At 50.3% G+C, this 15,782-nt stretch overlaps 4 protein-coding genes across 4 annotated transcripts; 2 read left to right on the plus strand and 2 right to left on the minus strand.

Moving 5' to 3' along the window:
* The first annotated feature begins 3,946 nt into the window (after nucleotides 1-3,946).
* Nucleotides 3,947-6,062, plus strand: PV10_06601 (uncharacterized protein). Its single transcript, XM_016371420.1, has one exon. The coding sequence runs from the start codon at nucleotides 4,471-4,473 to the stop codon at nucleotides 5,665-5,667; it is 1,197 nt and encodes a 398-aa protein (XP_016223713.1). The 5' UTR covers nucleotides 3,947-4,470; the 3' UTR covers nucleotides 5,668-6,062.
* Nucleotides 6,063-10,007: 3,945 nt separating this feature from the next.
* On the minus strand, nucleotides 10,008-10,951 carry PV10_06602 (uncharacterized protein; the record flags this gene model as incomplete). The annotated part of the gene is made up of 3 exons (XM_016371421.1): nucleotides 10,008-10,166; nucleotides 10,249-10,461; nucleotides 10,556-10,951. 3 exons carry the CDS (start codon nucleotides 10,949-10,951, stop codon nucleotides 10,008-10,010), a joined length of 768 nt encoding a protein of 255 aa, XP_016223714.1.
* A 993-nt stretch (nucleotides 10,952-11,944) lies between these two features.
* PV10_06603 (uncharacterized protein) lies at nucleotides 11,945-13,586 on the plus strand. The gene is made up of 2 exons (XM_016371422.1): nucleotides 11,945-12,329; nucleotides 12,383-13,586. The coding sequence occupies exons 1-2, from the start codon at nucleotides 12,269-12,271 to the stop codon at nucleotides 13,486-13,488; spliced, it is 1,167 nt and encodes a 388-aa protein (XP_016223715.1). The 5' UTR covers nucleotides 11,945-12,268; the 3' UTR covers nucleotides 13,489-13,586.
* Nucleotides 13,499-14,844, minus strand: PV10_06604 (uncharacterized protein). Its single transcript, XM_016371423.1, has 2 exons — nucleotides 14,536-14,844; nucleotides 13,499-14,464 (listed from the first exon to the last, which is right to left on the minus strand). The coding sequence occupies exons 1-2, from the start codon at nucleotides 14,725-14,727 to the stop codon at nucleotides 13,670-13,672; spliced, it is 987 nt and encodes a 328-aa protein (XP_016223716.1). The 5' UTR covers nucleotides 14,728-14,844; the 3' UTR covers nucleotides 13,499-13,669.
* Nucleotides 14,845-15,782: the final 938 nt, after the last annotated feature.

Raw genomic sequence — 15,782 nt, forward strand, 5'->3', positions numbered from 1 at the left:
TCTGGCCCAGTGGGAGCCACTCATTGTCCGCCCGGACCGTTGTCATCCTGTAACTTGACCATTGTGCGGGCCGGGGCGTGGACTTTGGTGACTTGCCATTAGACGAGGGTCAGGAAACTCTAGGTTTGACAGGGGACGATCATCACTACTATGAGACGTGGACCTGGTGGAGGGACAATACATGGCGGAGCTTGTGTACTTGTCTCTAGGGACTCGTGAGTTGTGAGTTGTGAGTTTGGCCACGAGAGCTATATTAGATCTGGTGGCAAAGGAACGAATGCCTTGCAGGGTGTGATGTCGACGTGGAGCAAACGAATTCTATCCACGGGGCAATATTGCGTACCGAATCGCCATGGCTGCCAGGGATCAACAGTAATATATGTACGTGTATGCGTATGCGTAGCCCAGGGTTGAACGATTCCCACTGGCGCCATGCCTCTTTTATTCAACCGCATGTCCGCTACTACGCCTCTACCGTAGCGCCGCGTGGTGCGTAGTGCGTGCTGCAGAACATGTAGTTAGTTTGGTGGTGCGCCATCAGCCTCGAAGAGGTGGCCACGTCAAAGACGGCGAAGCTGGAATCCCACTGGACCAACAGGCGAGGTGGCCGAGGGGGCCCCTCGACCATGGCCCAGGCATGCAGAGAGAAGAATACAAGTCTTGATATGACATGGAGACAAGAGCAAGTCATTTGTCTAGGTCCTGGTCTAGGTCCGAGATGAGGTCGAAGTAATCCAAGATCTCGTTGCCCGTCTGTGTTGAGTCACTCACCGACACGCCACCTGTGGACGCTTTGCCGCGCCAATGGATCCTCAAGAATTCGACTGATGCGTTGGCAAGTGTACATGCCATCCAAGTCAGAGGAATCTTGTTCTACAATGATTTGCTCTCATCTTTGAAACACAAGTGTCGCAATGGCGAGCTTGACGACTCCGACAGGTTCGCCACTGGACAATTTTCAGCTTGAAGCAGAACCCATTGATGGGATTGGGTGTGTTATCCTTGGACCTTGGACCTTGGACCCTGGACCCTTTACAGCGGCTTTGAGGACTGCGACTCTGCAGTGTATTTTAGATGTGGATCATCCATGGGCCCGTGGTGCCGGTTGCTGGATGAGTGCAGCTTTGAAGTTGAAAGCCTGCTGTCGACTGTCTTGGGACATTTTCCAAGCTGTAGCGGTCAACGGTCACGGTCACGCGCGGAAGGTGGGGTTATGTTTCAGAACAAGTCCATCGCTCCTACCCTGTCACCTGTGCAATAGTGATAAATCAAAAGCTCCTTCTCCTCCCATCAACTACGGTCGCTGACTCTCTTCTGTTTCTGCTCATGTTCTCATCCATGTCAGACTTGGTACTCAGTAGGTAGGAACTGACATTATAGGACGAACAACCTAGGTAATCGGTCATGGCGAGGTGCGATATACTGATGAGGAGGGAGACTAGGAAGAGCGGTGACTAAGGTTCATATTCATGCAAGATCATTAACTTCAATGTAGGACCAAAAAGTCCAAGATGGGACATGGTGCAGTCGACGTTGTACCGCGCTCGATCCGCATCTTTAGACATGCAATCTCTTGTGCACTTGACCATCTTATCAGCTGCAATAGTATTCTGGGATTTGCTGTCACCAACATCAAGTTTGTTGCAATGTAATCGTGACCCTTGCTTCGAGCAATTCTTTGTGTCAGATACCTAGGTACCTTGTAGAACCTGTCAAAGAAGACATGTACCACTGTGTCTCAGTCACTTGACACAGGTTATGAAGCCGTGAAAGACAAGGCTGAAGAATCAAGAGATACAAGCTACCTACTAGGTGTGTACTTTGTTTTTGGCTGTGTTGGGAATCTGACCTTGACAAAAGAGTGGGGGAGTTTTGTGGCGTAGATGTCTAGGTACCTAGGTACAGATCACTTAGCATACGCATACGAGAGGACTTCCTGCCTGTGGATTAAGCGCCCTTTGAGCAGCTACGCCACGTGTTCAACCTCGACCAACGCGAAGAATCTCATCACCAACATGCCCATCTCCACGCACAGAAAAGAATGGCCTCGGGCATTATTGCCCACTACACCTGCAAAACTATTGGTACATCAACTCGACTCGTTCGGCTTTACCTAGGGTCTCGGGCGATTAAGAAATCCCCACATTGGGAGGCCTTGTCAATAACAGATTCAGGGGACAACTATCTTGTGGCACTGTTGATCAGGTACCGGAAAGAAGGATAACCTCAAAATCTGACGGCAATCAATTATGTCAACAAAGTAGCGATATGCACTAGTCAGCGAGGCAGTAGTCGACAGATTTTGTGACATTCCCGGTGTGTTGGGGAGATGCGAGGAATTTTGTACTACAGCCGGATTTTCCAAGTGGAGGATAAGATACTGCCACAAGGGGGAAATCTATGCGTACGGGATCGTTTGTGGGACGCCAATGACGTACGTTAGTGGGTTCCCTTTCACATGCATCTCGATTTCTCGATTTCTGACAGCCAGGAGGGTTCAACATCCTTGCACCGTCGCTTTGAATTCCACCCAGGAACAGGTAGCCGCTAAAGGGGATCCGCCAGCAACACAGTAATCCTTCGTAGACGAGGTGGATTGCCAGTTTGCCATCATTATGGAGAGTCAGGCCACTTCCCCATCATGAGTAACCCAACCATTATTCGCGGTTTGTCATGGTTAATTGCGTACAGAAATTCTAGTGGGAGTGACATGAAGAAATTGTAGGCTTGAAGGTATGGAAGATGGAAACCCCTGAGTTCAAGGTGCATGCGTGGTACGTTCCCTTGCAGAGACCATATCTTAGAGGCCAAGGAGACGAAGAAATTCGATGGTACGGTGGCAGTCCAGATGAAGCTATATTATTGAATAGTTGAACGCCATAGTGTTGGCTTTTCACCAGGTGCTCGTGTTGGAGGTGCAAATTGGAACGCCATGGGTAACAGTTGAACAAGCAATTCGGAGCATCCTCGAATAAGATTCGTTCACAGGGCTGTCGTTCAGCTGGTGTCGAAACTCCTACGCGTTCCTACAAGCCCCTCGGCCCTACTTTTAGGTCATGGAAACCCTTAGCCTCGCGCTTGACACAAGGGTGCCCCAGTTTTGGCCTGAAAATAGCGATGGTGCCACTGATACTTGTAGGAATGCTGGGACCTGCTGCCCATTTGCAACTGTGTGCGTCCAGTCGCTGGACGCTCTTCAGGCTTCAGACGCCTTGAGGCCTGTGCTTGAGAAAACGGAAGGCTCCAAGTTCCAGGGCGTCACAAGGAGCAGCCTTCCGCTGTCGCCCGAGGTGGAGGCCCCTCGGGCCCAAGTTCCCCTCTCATAGCCTATCTACCTAGCTACCTTAGGTACCAAAGAGGGGTCTCTGGCGTGCTCCAGGTACCTCCACAGCTTGTTACTCTCATCACTGTATCTTTTGATCTCGTATTCTCTTCTCTGCTCGGCTTCCAACACTCTAATCGTTGAGATGGCACACCTGGACAGGTCAACATGTAACTACCTATGTAATTCCGTAACTCTATCCACCTAAAACTCTCTTCGTTCCCGCCAATATTGAGCCATTCACGACCTCATCCCAGCCGCAACAGCACTGGTTCCCCAGTACTATAGGGCAGAAGACCCCCGGAGATTTCCAGGCCTGCAACCTGTACCCTGTCACCCTGTCACTTAGAGCCACTTGTCATGGAAGGATTTCTTCAACGGTCCCTGCACATCATCTAGCCTTGGGTTGGTTGCTTCAGCAGTAGTACGTAGTCGCAGGAGCTGTTCATGATCCTTTCTACCATTCCAACTCTCGCTCCCTGGTCGCTTCAATCAAGTTTGCGACGCTTGGGCTCTCCGCTTTCATCAGCAGCTTCTCCGCCTCATAGAAAACTTGTTTGGTGGTCGGCCCACTTGACTCCATCCGTGACTTCACCTGTTGACTCTTCACTACTACCGTTGCAGAAGAGGGGCTGGGCAAGTCAAAAGTCCTGCCGACTGACTGACAGCTCCAAAGATATCTCACACACTGATTCATCAGAAGTTCATATTCATCTGACTCTCAACTCTCTTGCTGCGTCGTCAATCTCACTCAACTCTGAGCCTCAGTCCTGCCTTCTTTTTGCGTCAGAATCACAGGAGATTGTCTCCGGTCGATCAAATCTCCAACTTCCAAGCCCTGTTTTCAACCCCGAAACACCTTTGATCCTCCACTAAAACCAAGCCTCGCATCCCTACCTCTTCGGGCGCCGATTCTCCGATTCTCACCAAGCTCGATTCAGCCAAGGGCGACCCTCACTCAACCAAGCATATACGCCCTCTCTTTTAACTGATTCCCCCGTCGCCTGAGAATCACTACTTACCTCGCATCGCAATCCAGATTGCTATACCGTCACCCTTCACCCTCGCCATCGTCCTCCTCCGCCTCTGCTAGACCACGACAACGTCCTCTTCCGCGTCCTTGAACATATTTTGTCTTCTCCGTTTCAATGAGCGTTTTGACCGTGGCTGGGACCCAGATCCCAGACCCGAGTCTCTCCTACGGCTATTCAGCATCTGCCACCGCCGTTGCCTCTTTACCCATGCGGCCCACGCCTTCAGCGCCCCCGCCAGCAGGTTCTTTTACTCGATCAGAAAGACAATCAACCTACCACGATCCTCGGCAGCAGGCCTCCCATTATCCTCCAATTCAAAATCTCAGTCATCATCAACATACAAGAACCATCTCCTCTACAATTCTTCCTGCTCCTGCATTCCAATCTCCGTCCTCCTCACCCGCCAGACGACCCATCGACGCACATCCTCGAGTACCTTCAAACTCTTCGCCATCTGCCCGTCCTACCCAAGGATACGGTCGTGGGCCTTCTGCACCTTCACATTCTCGCCAGTCGTCGGGGTCCAACACGATCAACATGCATCGACAAGGGACCACCGCGTCCACGACGAGTGTCCCTCGCCGCTCAACCTCTGGCCGATCAGTCACTACAAACAATCCCACGTCATATGTCGCTTTGATGCGAAGACAAAAAGCAACCGTATGGTGTGATCGCTCTCAAAATATTGACCCTCGAATGGCGGCAGCACAAAAGATGGCTAAGCAGCGGGCTGCCATGGAAGTGGCTGGAATTTCCAGTTCAGGCCGCACCAACACTATCACATCGGGCGGCGTGGTGGGAAAGATTAGGCATGGCGGAGTCCCCAAAGCTCCAGGATATGTCCCCGCCAACCTCAACGGTGCCACGGTACCTCTACGACTCAGCGCCAACGAAATGATTGGTGATGAAGAAACAGGGTTGAGTCAGGGCGAGAACAGCATGGTTCATGGACGAACTGGAAGCGGCAAGAGCAGTACCAACAGCGCCAAATACCGAAGTGGATATCCTCGAGTGGACGGTGCCCGATTCAGCACTGGCACTCCTCCCAGCGGTGAAGGATCGTCTGGACGCAGTATCCCAGAACAAGCTGAAGATGGAAACCAGCAAGTCGATCATGAGCAAGACAGACGAGATTCTGAGGATTCTTTTGGAGAATTAAAAGACATGTCAGGACCCAGCGCGGTTAGACAAGCTCTCGAAAATGCCAAAAAGGCCGAAGACCTGCGGCGACGAGGTAGTGTGGACGAACGAACGATGAGCATGGGTACTGGAGTAAGGTTATTTGTGGCCAATCCGGATCTGGACGACTAGATGACGACTATTTTACTTTTCAGCGAGTTTTTACAGACAGGCTGTGCCTTCTGGGACTCGTGAGGCAAGACGTCTTTTTCACGGTTGGCATAGGAAACGGGACTGATCAAGGCATGGCCGAGCTTAATTCTAAGGCTGGGCTATTGAATGGGAGCACGGAGTTTCTTTAATGACAGGACCCAGGACAAGATTCTCTGGGGATAGCCGTTCAAGCCATGAGCGAGCATTGTTGAGGTTATTACGTCTTGGATCTGATTTGGTGGGCACAGGAGCAAGCTTTTTGTACCATAATACGGATAATAGGGTGATCCATCAGACTCTATCAACATGTTTACATTGAGATATCTTGGAAGGCATTCTTGAGCCGCTGGTCTTGACCAAAGTGAGAACTGCCGTGTATCTGATCAAGTATGAACCTGGCTGAGGATCACAGCCATGACGTTTGCTGTCGACTTGGCCCACTCTCGCTTAATCCTTCAATCAGGGAAAACCCCTCGGCGTTCATGAGGGAGTGGGAAGTGGGAAGTGGGAAGTGGGAAGTGGGCAGCAATGACTACGAAGTACGGGGAGCTCGATCCTTGGAAACACAAAAGGGAACCGTACGGAGTATTGCCCGGGGTCGTGTTATCGCCAAGTTCAGGCTACGCTAAACTAAGCACTCGGGTAGAGACAAAGTGCAGGACTCCATGCTATCTATAGAAAAGTCCTTATGGCGTAATAGTCGTAGATGCAGATATGCCATGTTGATGGGACAATTGCAATGTGAGACACTTCCTCCAAGTCTTGCCACGTGATTATGTCTCTAAACGAGTACTCCTCAGATCACCTCTAGAGTGATATCCTCCATGAGTGCGCACTGCACTCTCACACTCATTAATTTTCAAAGATACCTACCTGCTATGTTATGTGGGCATAACGTGACTCTCGGAAAAATGTCCTGTGAAAGTTTTCCGATACCCAAGTCACGGGATTTCAACTCCGCCATGTCCAATCATCTTGCTCACATTGTTGAGCCAATTAGATCACGAGAAAGCTTTCATCTGGAATCGCCGCACCAAGCGAACGTGCGCAGAAAGCCAACCTCATGAACAAGTCATCTCTGAGGAGACGAAGCTCAGCCTTGTTCGTACAGTGTCTGTGTCTTTAGGCAGTACAATGAGTAGGTCTCTTAGGTACCCATGTGCCTGGAATCTCGAAACTTCGTACGACAAGGCTGAAAGAAAGAGCCAAGGTACAACCCAACTTCACCCCCCTTCAGCGCTCGCTCGCTCGTTCACTCTCTACATACTATTCCTGTCCTTTTCATATCCTCAGTCTGGTTTGAACTGTCCACGCAGTGTCTCATCCCCCCTTACATCCTGACCTTTAACCGATTGAGGAAGCCATACAACGATGCGTACCTGTCTTTGCCACATACAGGTATTCAAGCTCTTTGCTTGACCGCTTGACCGGTCTAAAATGCATGGTATTCACTAGCGGCCTGAGATATTGGCGAATCTTGAGGCAGACCATAATACAAGATCGGGTTCCTGGGTTTAGACCTGTATAAATGCAGGCAATTTGCTGACATTGTGCCCTGCAGTCGCTGAGACCCTAGCATTCGGATCTGCGTACGGTAAAAATACATTCAGCCTAAGTGCGAGGTACCTAGGTACCTGCCTCTCAATCCGCCCCATACCGGCAACCGTAAGGCCGAAAGGGACAAATACCATAACACGACGACACGTTTCTTCATGTAATCGCACATAACCTCGTCTGAGACCAAGCGTTACGGTCACAGCACTAAAATCTGTCCATGTCAGCCGAGGCTGAGACCTTGACCAATAATGGACTTATCAAGTCCATCCCATTCGGGGAACCACGGTTGGAAAATGCAAATAAAGGCAAGGCTGCCCTGTGTCAGAATACCCTTGTATATAATCATCAAACCGCGCGCTTTGCCCTCGTCGCCAATGTCATTGACCTAGATCGAAAGACACACAAGCAACACGGCGCGGAAGAAGGGATGAAGTGCCTCTTCTTGATAATTCAACTCTATCTCATCGCGCTCTCATCGGCACAGGGCATTCAAGTCCAGGCCATCAACGATGAGAGTTGCGGAGGCAACGGCGGAACTGCACTCTTCAATGTCATTCCCAACCCCGCCGACAAGGTCTTCAGCAGTGGTTGTGTAACAGGAGGTGTTTTCTCGTCTGTCACCACCATTAATCAGGTCACCCCGGGCTTCCAATGCAACATCTACGCCGATTCATCATGCACCAGCTTTATCAAATCCCTCACAGAGGGTGTCTGTAGTCCTGGCATCGGCCAGGGCATTATTTGTTTTGCCCAGGCACTTTTTGACAATCCGCTCGCCCTATCTACAGCCGCAATGACCGTGGGCAGTCGACGAATCCTCGTCTCTGGGGGCCAATTTGAGAGGCCTGGGGGCATGGACCTTCAAGTCAATAACGCCGTCGCGGCCCTTTGTTCGGAGTTTGGCTGCGACCAAAGCAATCGATTTGAGACCAACTTCGACTTTCTACCAAACACCTTTGTGTTGAGTGGGAATAACTGCAAGCAGTCCATGAAACTTACTGGAAACTACGACGACGCCAGCCAGCGTGACTACATGGCAGGCCTCATCGGTCAATCCCTGAAGGAGACCTCTCAACCTCCTCCTTCGGGTACCTTCTCAAATAATGGCGACCAGCTTCAAACAACCCCATCCTTTGTTCAGGTCGTCATCAATGACCATATCGGGAGAAACCAAGCCGAAATGACTCTTGAAATCTCAGTGGATTGCAAAAATGCCTTGAACGAAGCCTTGGATTGCGATGGAGTCCGAGGCAAAATCACGTCAGAGTTCCTTGCGCGCATTCCTGCTGTAGGAGGTGCTTTTGCTACAGGTTTCGAAGTCACTTGTTCTGCGACGGGCTGAGATCCGATGCCAATACAAGTAGGACGTACAACCATTGATATGGCCAGCCATCTATTGGTGCCCGGTTGCTTTTGTTCAAGGAGGGAACTTTGTGATAAAAGGAGGAGGCGCTCATCAAGGACATGAATAAACTCGGATTGGAAAGGATTGGGGGCATGCAATTATTGTTTATACCTTGCAATAGCACACCAAATGGCGTTTATTTCATTCGAGGTATTCAATATGTGGCATCCAATCTTGAGATTATCTATCTGTGCAGAAGACACCACTTTTGCACTCTATGTCTCGCCATCAAAGCTTTCTAGCACAGGTGACAAGATGTGCTCAATTATCCTGGCTTCGTAATCATGGCAGGAGGGCACCCAAACAGGAGACACACGCCCACAGGATAGCACCTTTGGAAATGCAACCAATTCGCTCGCCCACTAGTAGTAAGTACGTATACATTTCAATCGCTCGCCCACTAGTAGTAAGTACGTATACATTTCAATTTCTCGTCAAGCGAAGGCGAGATTCGGACCACGATCGAGAAATACGCCGCTCTAATCATGCATAGTAAGCACATGGGTTACACAAAAGCACGCACGATACACTTGTTGGCCACGCTACAGTATTTGAGAGCACCCTGTAGTTTTCAAAACCCCCTTCTCATTTCCACCGAGATACTACCACACAAACTCCTACTGGATATAGTAGTTTTCATGAGTCAGTCAAGTGGGCCGGCTGCTGACACTGAAAATAGAGGGGCGGGGTGGTATCCGAACTATATGCTGCGTATAGGTATACCACATGATTCAGCCACGGTTTCCACGGCCGTAAGCACAGATTGAGATTAAGATCGGTGGCTGGTGTTTCAACACGTATTATACATGCGTAACCATGTTAGGTAGCGAGGCAAATCCACTCGGCTTATGCATTCTTTTGGCCCCCCGTCGTTCTTCGCGACATCTCGCCATGCATACGGAGCTACTTCCAAATTTGAGACTGGAGAGTGTGATTATGGTATTAGGGCTGATACTACTAACGACGACGAGGCTGGAGCAGAAGAACGAGTGATCACTTGGAGAAGGGAACATAATGTGTTCTAAGCTATTGGACATGGAGTTCTCATGATACACAAGATAACATTGTTGATGCTGAAATCCAGATACGATAGGGGATTGTAACAGTGAGGTTCTCAAAATGTCCCTTTATCATTCTCTTTTCGCAATCCCATACCATCTCGACCGAATTCCCAATATTGACATCAAATACTCCATGATCTATATCAAAATTCCAATCTGTTACGCCCCTAAGCCCACATACTCCCACCCACCCCAAATTCCGCTGCGACAATGGAGTCCGCGCTGTATATCATAGTGAAGTTCCCCGTTCCGCTTATGGGGTCGAAACCATCCGTGGCGTTGTGATTCCTCTGCCTCTAGAATGGGCTGTACCCTTTTCTCAGAGATCGAAACTTGTCATAGACATTGAACGAGGCTTTCTCAGCCTTGTGGCCTCTATATTGTCGAACGACAAAAATGACAAAGCTGAGAATTTCGATCAACAATATAACGACTGAAGCGTAGTAGGTGTAGGTCTGGCACAGCACGAGCATTAGCGTTTTGGAGACTTCTCGTGTATATAGGCAAAGATACGGTAAAGGAAAGGGTCGGTCATACATTCTCGACACACAGGCCTTTCCAGGGAATGTGGGCATCGCTAGTCTCCTTGGGGTGACAGGACCAGGTCCAAATATCCCAGTTCTTTTTGCTTTTGCCTGCATTTCCGACAACCTTGAAGTACACGACTGCGGCCAGCCATGCCATAATGAGCACGATGGAGCTCAGGTATGCGCCCCAGGTGTGGACCACGCTCTGGCGGATACTTATGCACTGCATTATTGAGAAAAGGGGACGAGATTAGCTGTGCTTTGGTGGCAATAGACACGAGAAGTTTGCAGCTTTGAAATGCTGGAATTGCACTTACGCAGGAACACAATGTCCCAATAGCAACAACTTGGATCAATGTAGCGAGGATGGCAGTCCCCATGATGGCCCAGTTCGGCCAGACGTCGAGAAAGGCCCAAAGTTCTGTCTTGAGGTTCGTGACACGGTTGATGGCCGTGTCGTTGCGAGTATCCAGATAGACGTAGAGTGTATGGGCCTGAATGCCGATGATGCTGACGGCAAAAGCGAAAGCAAGAGCTCGCAGCACAATTCGAGTATAGTTTGTCGTCGCTCTACGGACACGACGTTCTCGAGTAGGCTTTTGCCGTGGCGATTCTGATGGACCTTGAGGGACGAGAGGCTTTTCGGGGTCATAGGGCTCTGGGACCTGACTGTGTGTGAACGGCTCGTAGGCCGATGATGGGCGACTCGCCATAGTGATGAGGTAGGATCGGGACAGTTGGAGATGGATCAACGGCTTGCCAAAGTATTTGACAATGAACTCGCTCTCGTACCTTGTTGATGCGTAGATATATACACACCTAGGTGATGGGCATCACTTACCAGAATGAGCTGCAGGATCCAAGTCTGGGCTGGAGAGGCTTTCTGTTTTATTTCTGCTTAAACTACCCACCATGTTGGGCGGGCACTCCAGCATTGGCTGTCCAAATGCCAGGCTCGGAACCGCTGAAAGTAAGAGCTAGCATTAAAAAGAATCGATGAAGTAGCATTGGCCACGCTGGTCACTGCCTGGCGAGCTTGACCTTGGTTTGATGAGTGCGTGTATTGTCACAGGCACAGGAGGCCTCGAGGCAAGGATGTGCGCACAATATACGCCATGGGTGAGAACGATGCTGGCCACTCAGTATAGGAAGAAGGTGTTCCCCATCGGGCTATTAATGGGCTGGTTTATTCGCTTTAAGTAAGGGTGGTACGGTAGGTAAGAATACGCAAGTGTTACCGCACCCCTGTTGGTGGATCTGTGGTCCCCAATCGCCACCCCAGAGGAGATCAGTGAATACGGTATTTTATATGCGACGTGCATAAGAAGCTTAGTTGACAGGTACACATCCTCAATATGAACTCGGCCACATTCGTCATTTGGTCCTTTGGGAAGATTTACCGCCACCACCACCACCACCACCACCAGGTTACTTATGGAACCATGGAACCCCACTGTTCATAAGCTGGTCGAGGCTGAAGAGCAACTTGGGGCCAGTAAGTGTGAGTGAAATATGTAGAGGAGGGAGAGGGAGAGGGAGAGGGAGATGGAGATGGAATGCCCACGACACGTGACAGGTTGCCTCTTATTATCTAGTGATGCGCCTGAGATGACAACGGTCGGCCATAGAAACCACAAGAGCATGGACGGAAGACGTTATCCAGGCGCTCTTTGGTGATCCTGGAGTGCCTGGTTATCCTGGTTATCCTAGGGGCCGAGGGTCTGACAACAATTGCGAGACTGGTCTGTGGTTTGTCTGCCGCTTCTCCCGCTTCTGCCCCCTTCAAAGCCATCCCATCTTATCCCCGCAATACCAGCGGAGTTTCAAGCCTGGGAATACCGAGGTCATCTCGGTCAACAAAGGCTTTGTAGCCGTTGTCACCATGGTGCTTCGGCACGATTCGCATTTAACAAAACGAGGCTATGTCGGTGGTGTCAAAGTCTCTGCTCTATAGGCACATCGACTTTGGTCAGATATCCTCCTTTTCGTTTCCTTGAAATTGTTGGTATTGACTTAGACCACTACACACCATGTCGGCCAGCCCCCCGCTCACAGGCCTCAAGGTCCTTGAGCTTGCAGGTCTTGCCCCAGGTAAGTTGAAAAAAATCACTACTATACAATTTACTCGGGCTAAATCTGGCCAGGACCTTTCTGCGGAATCCTCCTCGCCAACTGGGGCGCCGATGTCCTTCGCGTCGACCGACCAGGTGGACCCCAGGCACCACCAACAAACGACCTCCTCACTTCACATAAAGCCTCTGTCGCTCTTGACCTGAAGACCGCAGCTTCAGTCGAAGTCTTCCTCAGCTTAATTGACAAGGCGGATGTCCTCATCGATCCTTTCCGACCCGGTGTCTTGGAGAAATTAGGCTTGGACCCAGAAAAGGTGCTGCTGAAGAGAAATCCCCGCCTCATCACAGTCCGTCTGACTGGGTTTCGACGAGATGGCAAATACTCGGCCATGGCAGGTCATGACATCAATTACCTGGCCGTCTCAGGCGTGTTGGGCATGCTAGGGGCAAAAGACACACCACCTCTGCCGCCGGCCAATATCCTCGCCGATTTTGCTGGTGGTGGACATGTTGCTTTTACTGGAGTGCTGCTCGCGCTGATCCATCGATCCACGTCAGGCAAGGGTCAGGTGGTCAACTCCAACATGGTGGACGGCGTCAGCTATCTGGGCATGTTCCCGCGACTGTTGACCAAGGAGGCGATGTGGTCTGGCCCTCGTGGCACCAACACTCTGGACGGAGGATGTCCGTACTATGGTTCATACGAGACCAAAGACGCGGGCAAATACATGTCTGTCGGTGCGCTGGAGCCACAATTCTACGTCGAATTCATCAAAGGTCTTGGCTTCAAACCCGAAGACGTTCTCGCCCACAAGGACCTCAAGCGTGACGATCCCAAGGCCTGGCCATACATGCGACAGGTTTTCACGCAACGATTCAAGACGAAGACGCGCAAGGAGTGGGAGGCCATCTTTGACGGCACCGATGCCTGCGTAGCTCCGATCCTCGAACACAAGGAGATGGAAGCTTCCAACTACGACCATCGACCCATTGTTGAATTGACTGTTTCACCAGGCCGCAAGGTCGATCGGCCTTGGAAAGGCCAGCCCATGCGGTCTGGCGAGGGAGGTGACGCGAGATTGGATCAATGGCTGGGTTGGAAGCAAGGTCGGGATTTTGATGTTCAAGGTAGATCTGGATCAGAATTCTTGGTCAAGAAGGCGAAGAGCAAACTATAGAGAGGATAATGGACAATGTTATTACTCATTCCACCTCATACAGTGGGGATGCTCATGCGAATCACTTTTCCAACTCGTGCGCTCTCTTTTGATGGTCTATGTATGATATCCTCCCCAGATAGGGTGAAGGGAGAAGTAGCAGAAAAGGAAAATGCTCGCTATATGCATGGCTGCTGTTCATCTACCAATACCCATTGATGCCGGCAAAGCCAGCAGCAGCCTTGAGGTCATCAGCATTAAGCAGGCCGACGCCCTCTTGGAGCAAGAGGCTCCAAAGCGCATTTCGCTTGACCAGAGGGAACGCAGGAGTGTCCCAGTATCTGGCCTTGATCCCCTTTGCAGAGGCAACATCGAGATGGGATCGAAGGGTATCGAGCTGTGTGTCGTTAAGCTGGGTGCCATTCATGGGCCCAATAGAACGACCAAAGGGGGTCGAAGCGATAGGCGAGATGTCACTAGTGATGTTGGCCTGGGTCGAGTCAAGGAGAGCCAGGTTGGCGTCGAAGAAATAGTCTCGCGGCGACACGCCCTGGACCTGGTCGAGCGGGGTGTTACCGGTACCTATGACGGTGACTGGGCCCATGGTGACAGCCGTGCCATTGTAGGTGGTCAGATAGCCGGCGTCTCGTAATGGTTTCAATGCCTCTATCACAACAGGCCAAGTTGTGCTCCCCTCAGTCTTGAGGTCGATGAACAGGTATAACGTCTGGTCTGCCGAGGCGTCAAAGACCCCGTGTTTCGTCGGTCCGTCCGTAACAAAGGCAGACGTTGGGTTCTGTTGTCGTACCACGTCCAGAATCGGCTGGACATATAGTGTATCCAGAGTACGTGTCTCGGTCAGCGCCGACTCCTCGTGTCCGACGTACAGCGTCCCGTTGATCAGCCAGACGTCCGCTTCCACTGAAATGGCTCCCACCGACAGGGCCGAGTAGAAGGGCACATCTCGCCAGTAGTCATTGTGTGAATGAATGGGTTTCTGTTCGTGGGCGGAAAATTAAGCATTGGGATTGTAGACGAGTAATCGAGGCTGGATCCATATCGGCTTACCGGAATAATTCCTCGTGTCAGATCCGTCGGATACGAATACGCATCACTATCATGGGTGTTCTCTAGAATATTCTGTAATGTCTGTGAGATATCCAAGTCATCCGATCGTGGGATTGCTGCTGCATTGACTCTGACGTGGAGCTGGGGGGCCAAGAATGGCAAGGCTAAAGATGCGAACAAGGCTGGGATCATGATGAAAGTGAGGAGGAGGAGAAGAAGCAGGAGATGACAATGATGAGGGACTAGGTGAGAGAAAAAGAATGATAGACGAAGATATACAAACAGCAAGTGGTAAGATCAAGACGACTTGGACTTGTTCATCTCAGAAATGGATTATTACATGAATTATCCTGGATTCTCGTCCATCCAATGTCGGCAAACTCGGAGGCACGTGTGTGAAGGATCATCCTCATATGTAGATCATCATATTCGGAGCCTTTTACCCATAAAACCGTCCAAGCATTTCAGTGTGTCATTGGCTCAGAAATGTAGACCAACCCATTTCAATCCTCGTCTTGAATGCTATTATACTGTTGCTATATGTACCTGAAGATCATTCTCGCTGTTGGCCCAATCATACCAGCATTTGTGTCACACGTGCAAGTTGAACATATGTATCTAAAGATGAGAATACAACACGATGCTACATCGTGCGAAATCGATAGGCTGAGGGGGCGCAGGGCGCCCAATGTTCACCTTTTAGGCGACATGGTGCCTATGGTATACACTCCCGAGTTCACCATAGGCCAATCCTCTTTTGCTATACATTAGTTATTTGTCCCCCGAAGAAACTCCTAGTCTGAACCCAATTAGGTACCTAGGCCTGTAGAGGTCCGTTATTCTAGAGCTTCATCTCCTTCGAAACTCCTGTACGTCAAGTCAGTGACGTTACTGGTCCTGTTCCAACCTGCTGTAAGTAGTATAGATACTGTGCTCATTCTTCTTTGAATATTCTAGGCCTTGACCTCCCTCTATCCCCATTATTTTGGATACGAGACTATAGAACACCTGTGATCAAAATGGACTCGTTCCACTCTCTTTCACCACCTCACCGGCGTCTGCCAAAAGAAGCGTCGAGACAACCTCCACCAGGTAGGAGCAAGCTAAAATGCTACAATTCTCCCAACTCCCAAGTCAAATACCTCTTCCCATATCTGGACAACAGACCAACTTTAAAATGTGGTCGATGGTATCGCAGTCCCTCATATGAAACCATATTTGCCCTGACCTTCCGCTTCAAAGGTAAT

The sequence above is a fragment of the Exophiala mesophila genome (assembly GCF_000836275.1).
Source record: "Exophiala mesophila strain CBS 40295 unplaced genomic scaffold supercont1.4, whole genome shotgun sequence".
NCBI lineage: Eukaryota > Fungi > Ascomycota > Eurotiomycetes > Chaetothyriales > Herpotrichiellaceae > Exophiala > Exophiala mesophila.

Excerpts from the sequence above, each read along its gene's own strand:
- PV10_06601 (XM_016371420.1), top strand. The coding sequence starts at position 4,471 with ATGAGCGTTTTGACCGTGGCTGGGACCCAGATCCCAGACCCGAGTCTC.
- PV10_06603 (XM_016371422.1), top strand. The coding sequence starts at position 12,269 with ATGTCGGCCAGCCCCCCGCTCACAGGCCTCAAGGTCCTTGAGCTTGCA. Across the intron at positions 12,330-12,382 it reads GCTTGCAGGTCTTGCCCCAG|GACCTTTCTGCGGAATCCTC; the intron begins GTAAGTTGAAAA and ends AAATCTGGCCAG.
- PV10_06604 (XM_016371423.1), bottom strand. The coding sequence starts at position 14,727 with ATGATCCCAGCCTTGTTCGCATCTTTAGCCTTGCCATTCTTGGCCCCC. Across the intron at positions 14,465-14,535 it reads TGACACGAGGAATTATTCCG|AAACCCATTCATTCACACAA; the intron begins GTAAGCCGATAT and ends GCCCACGAACAG.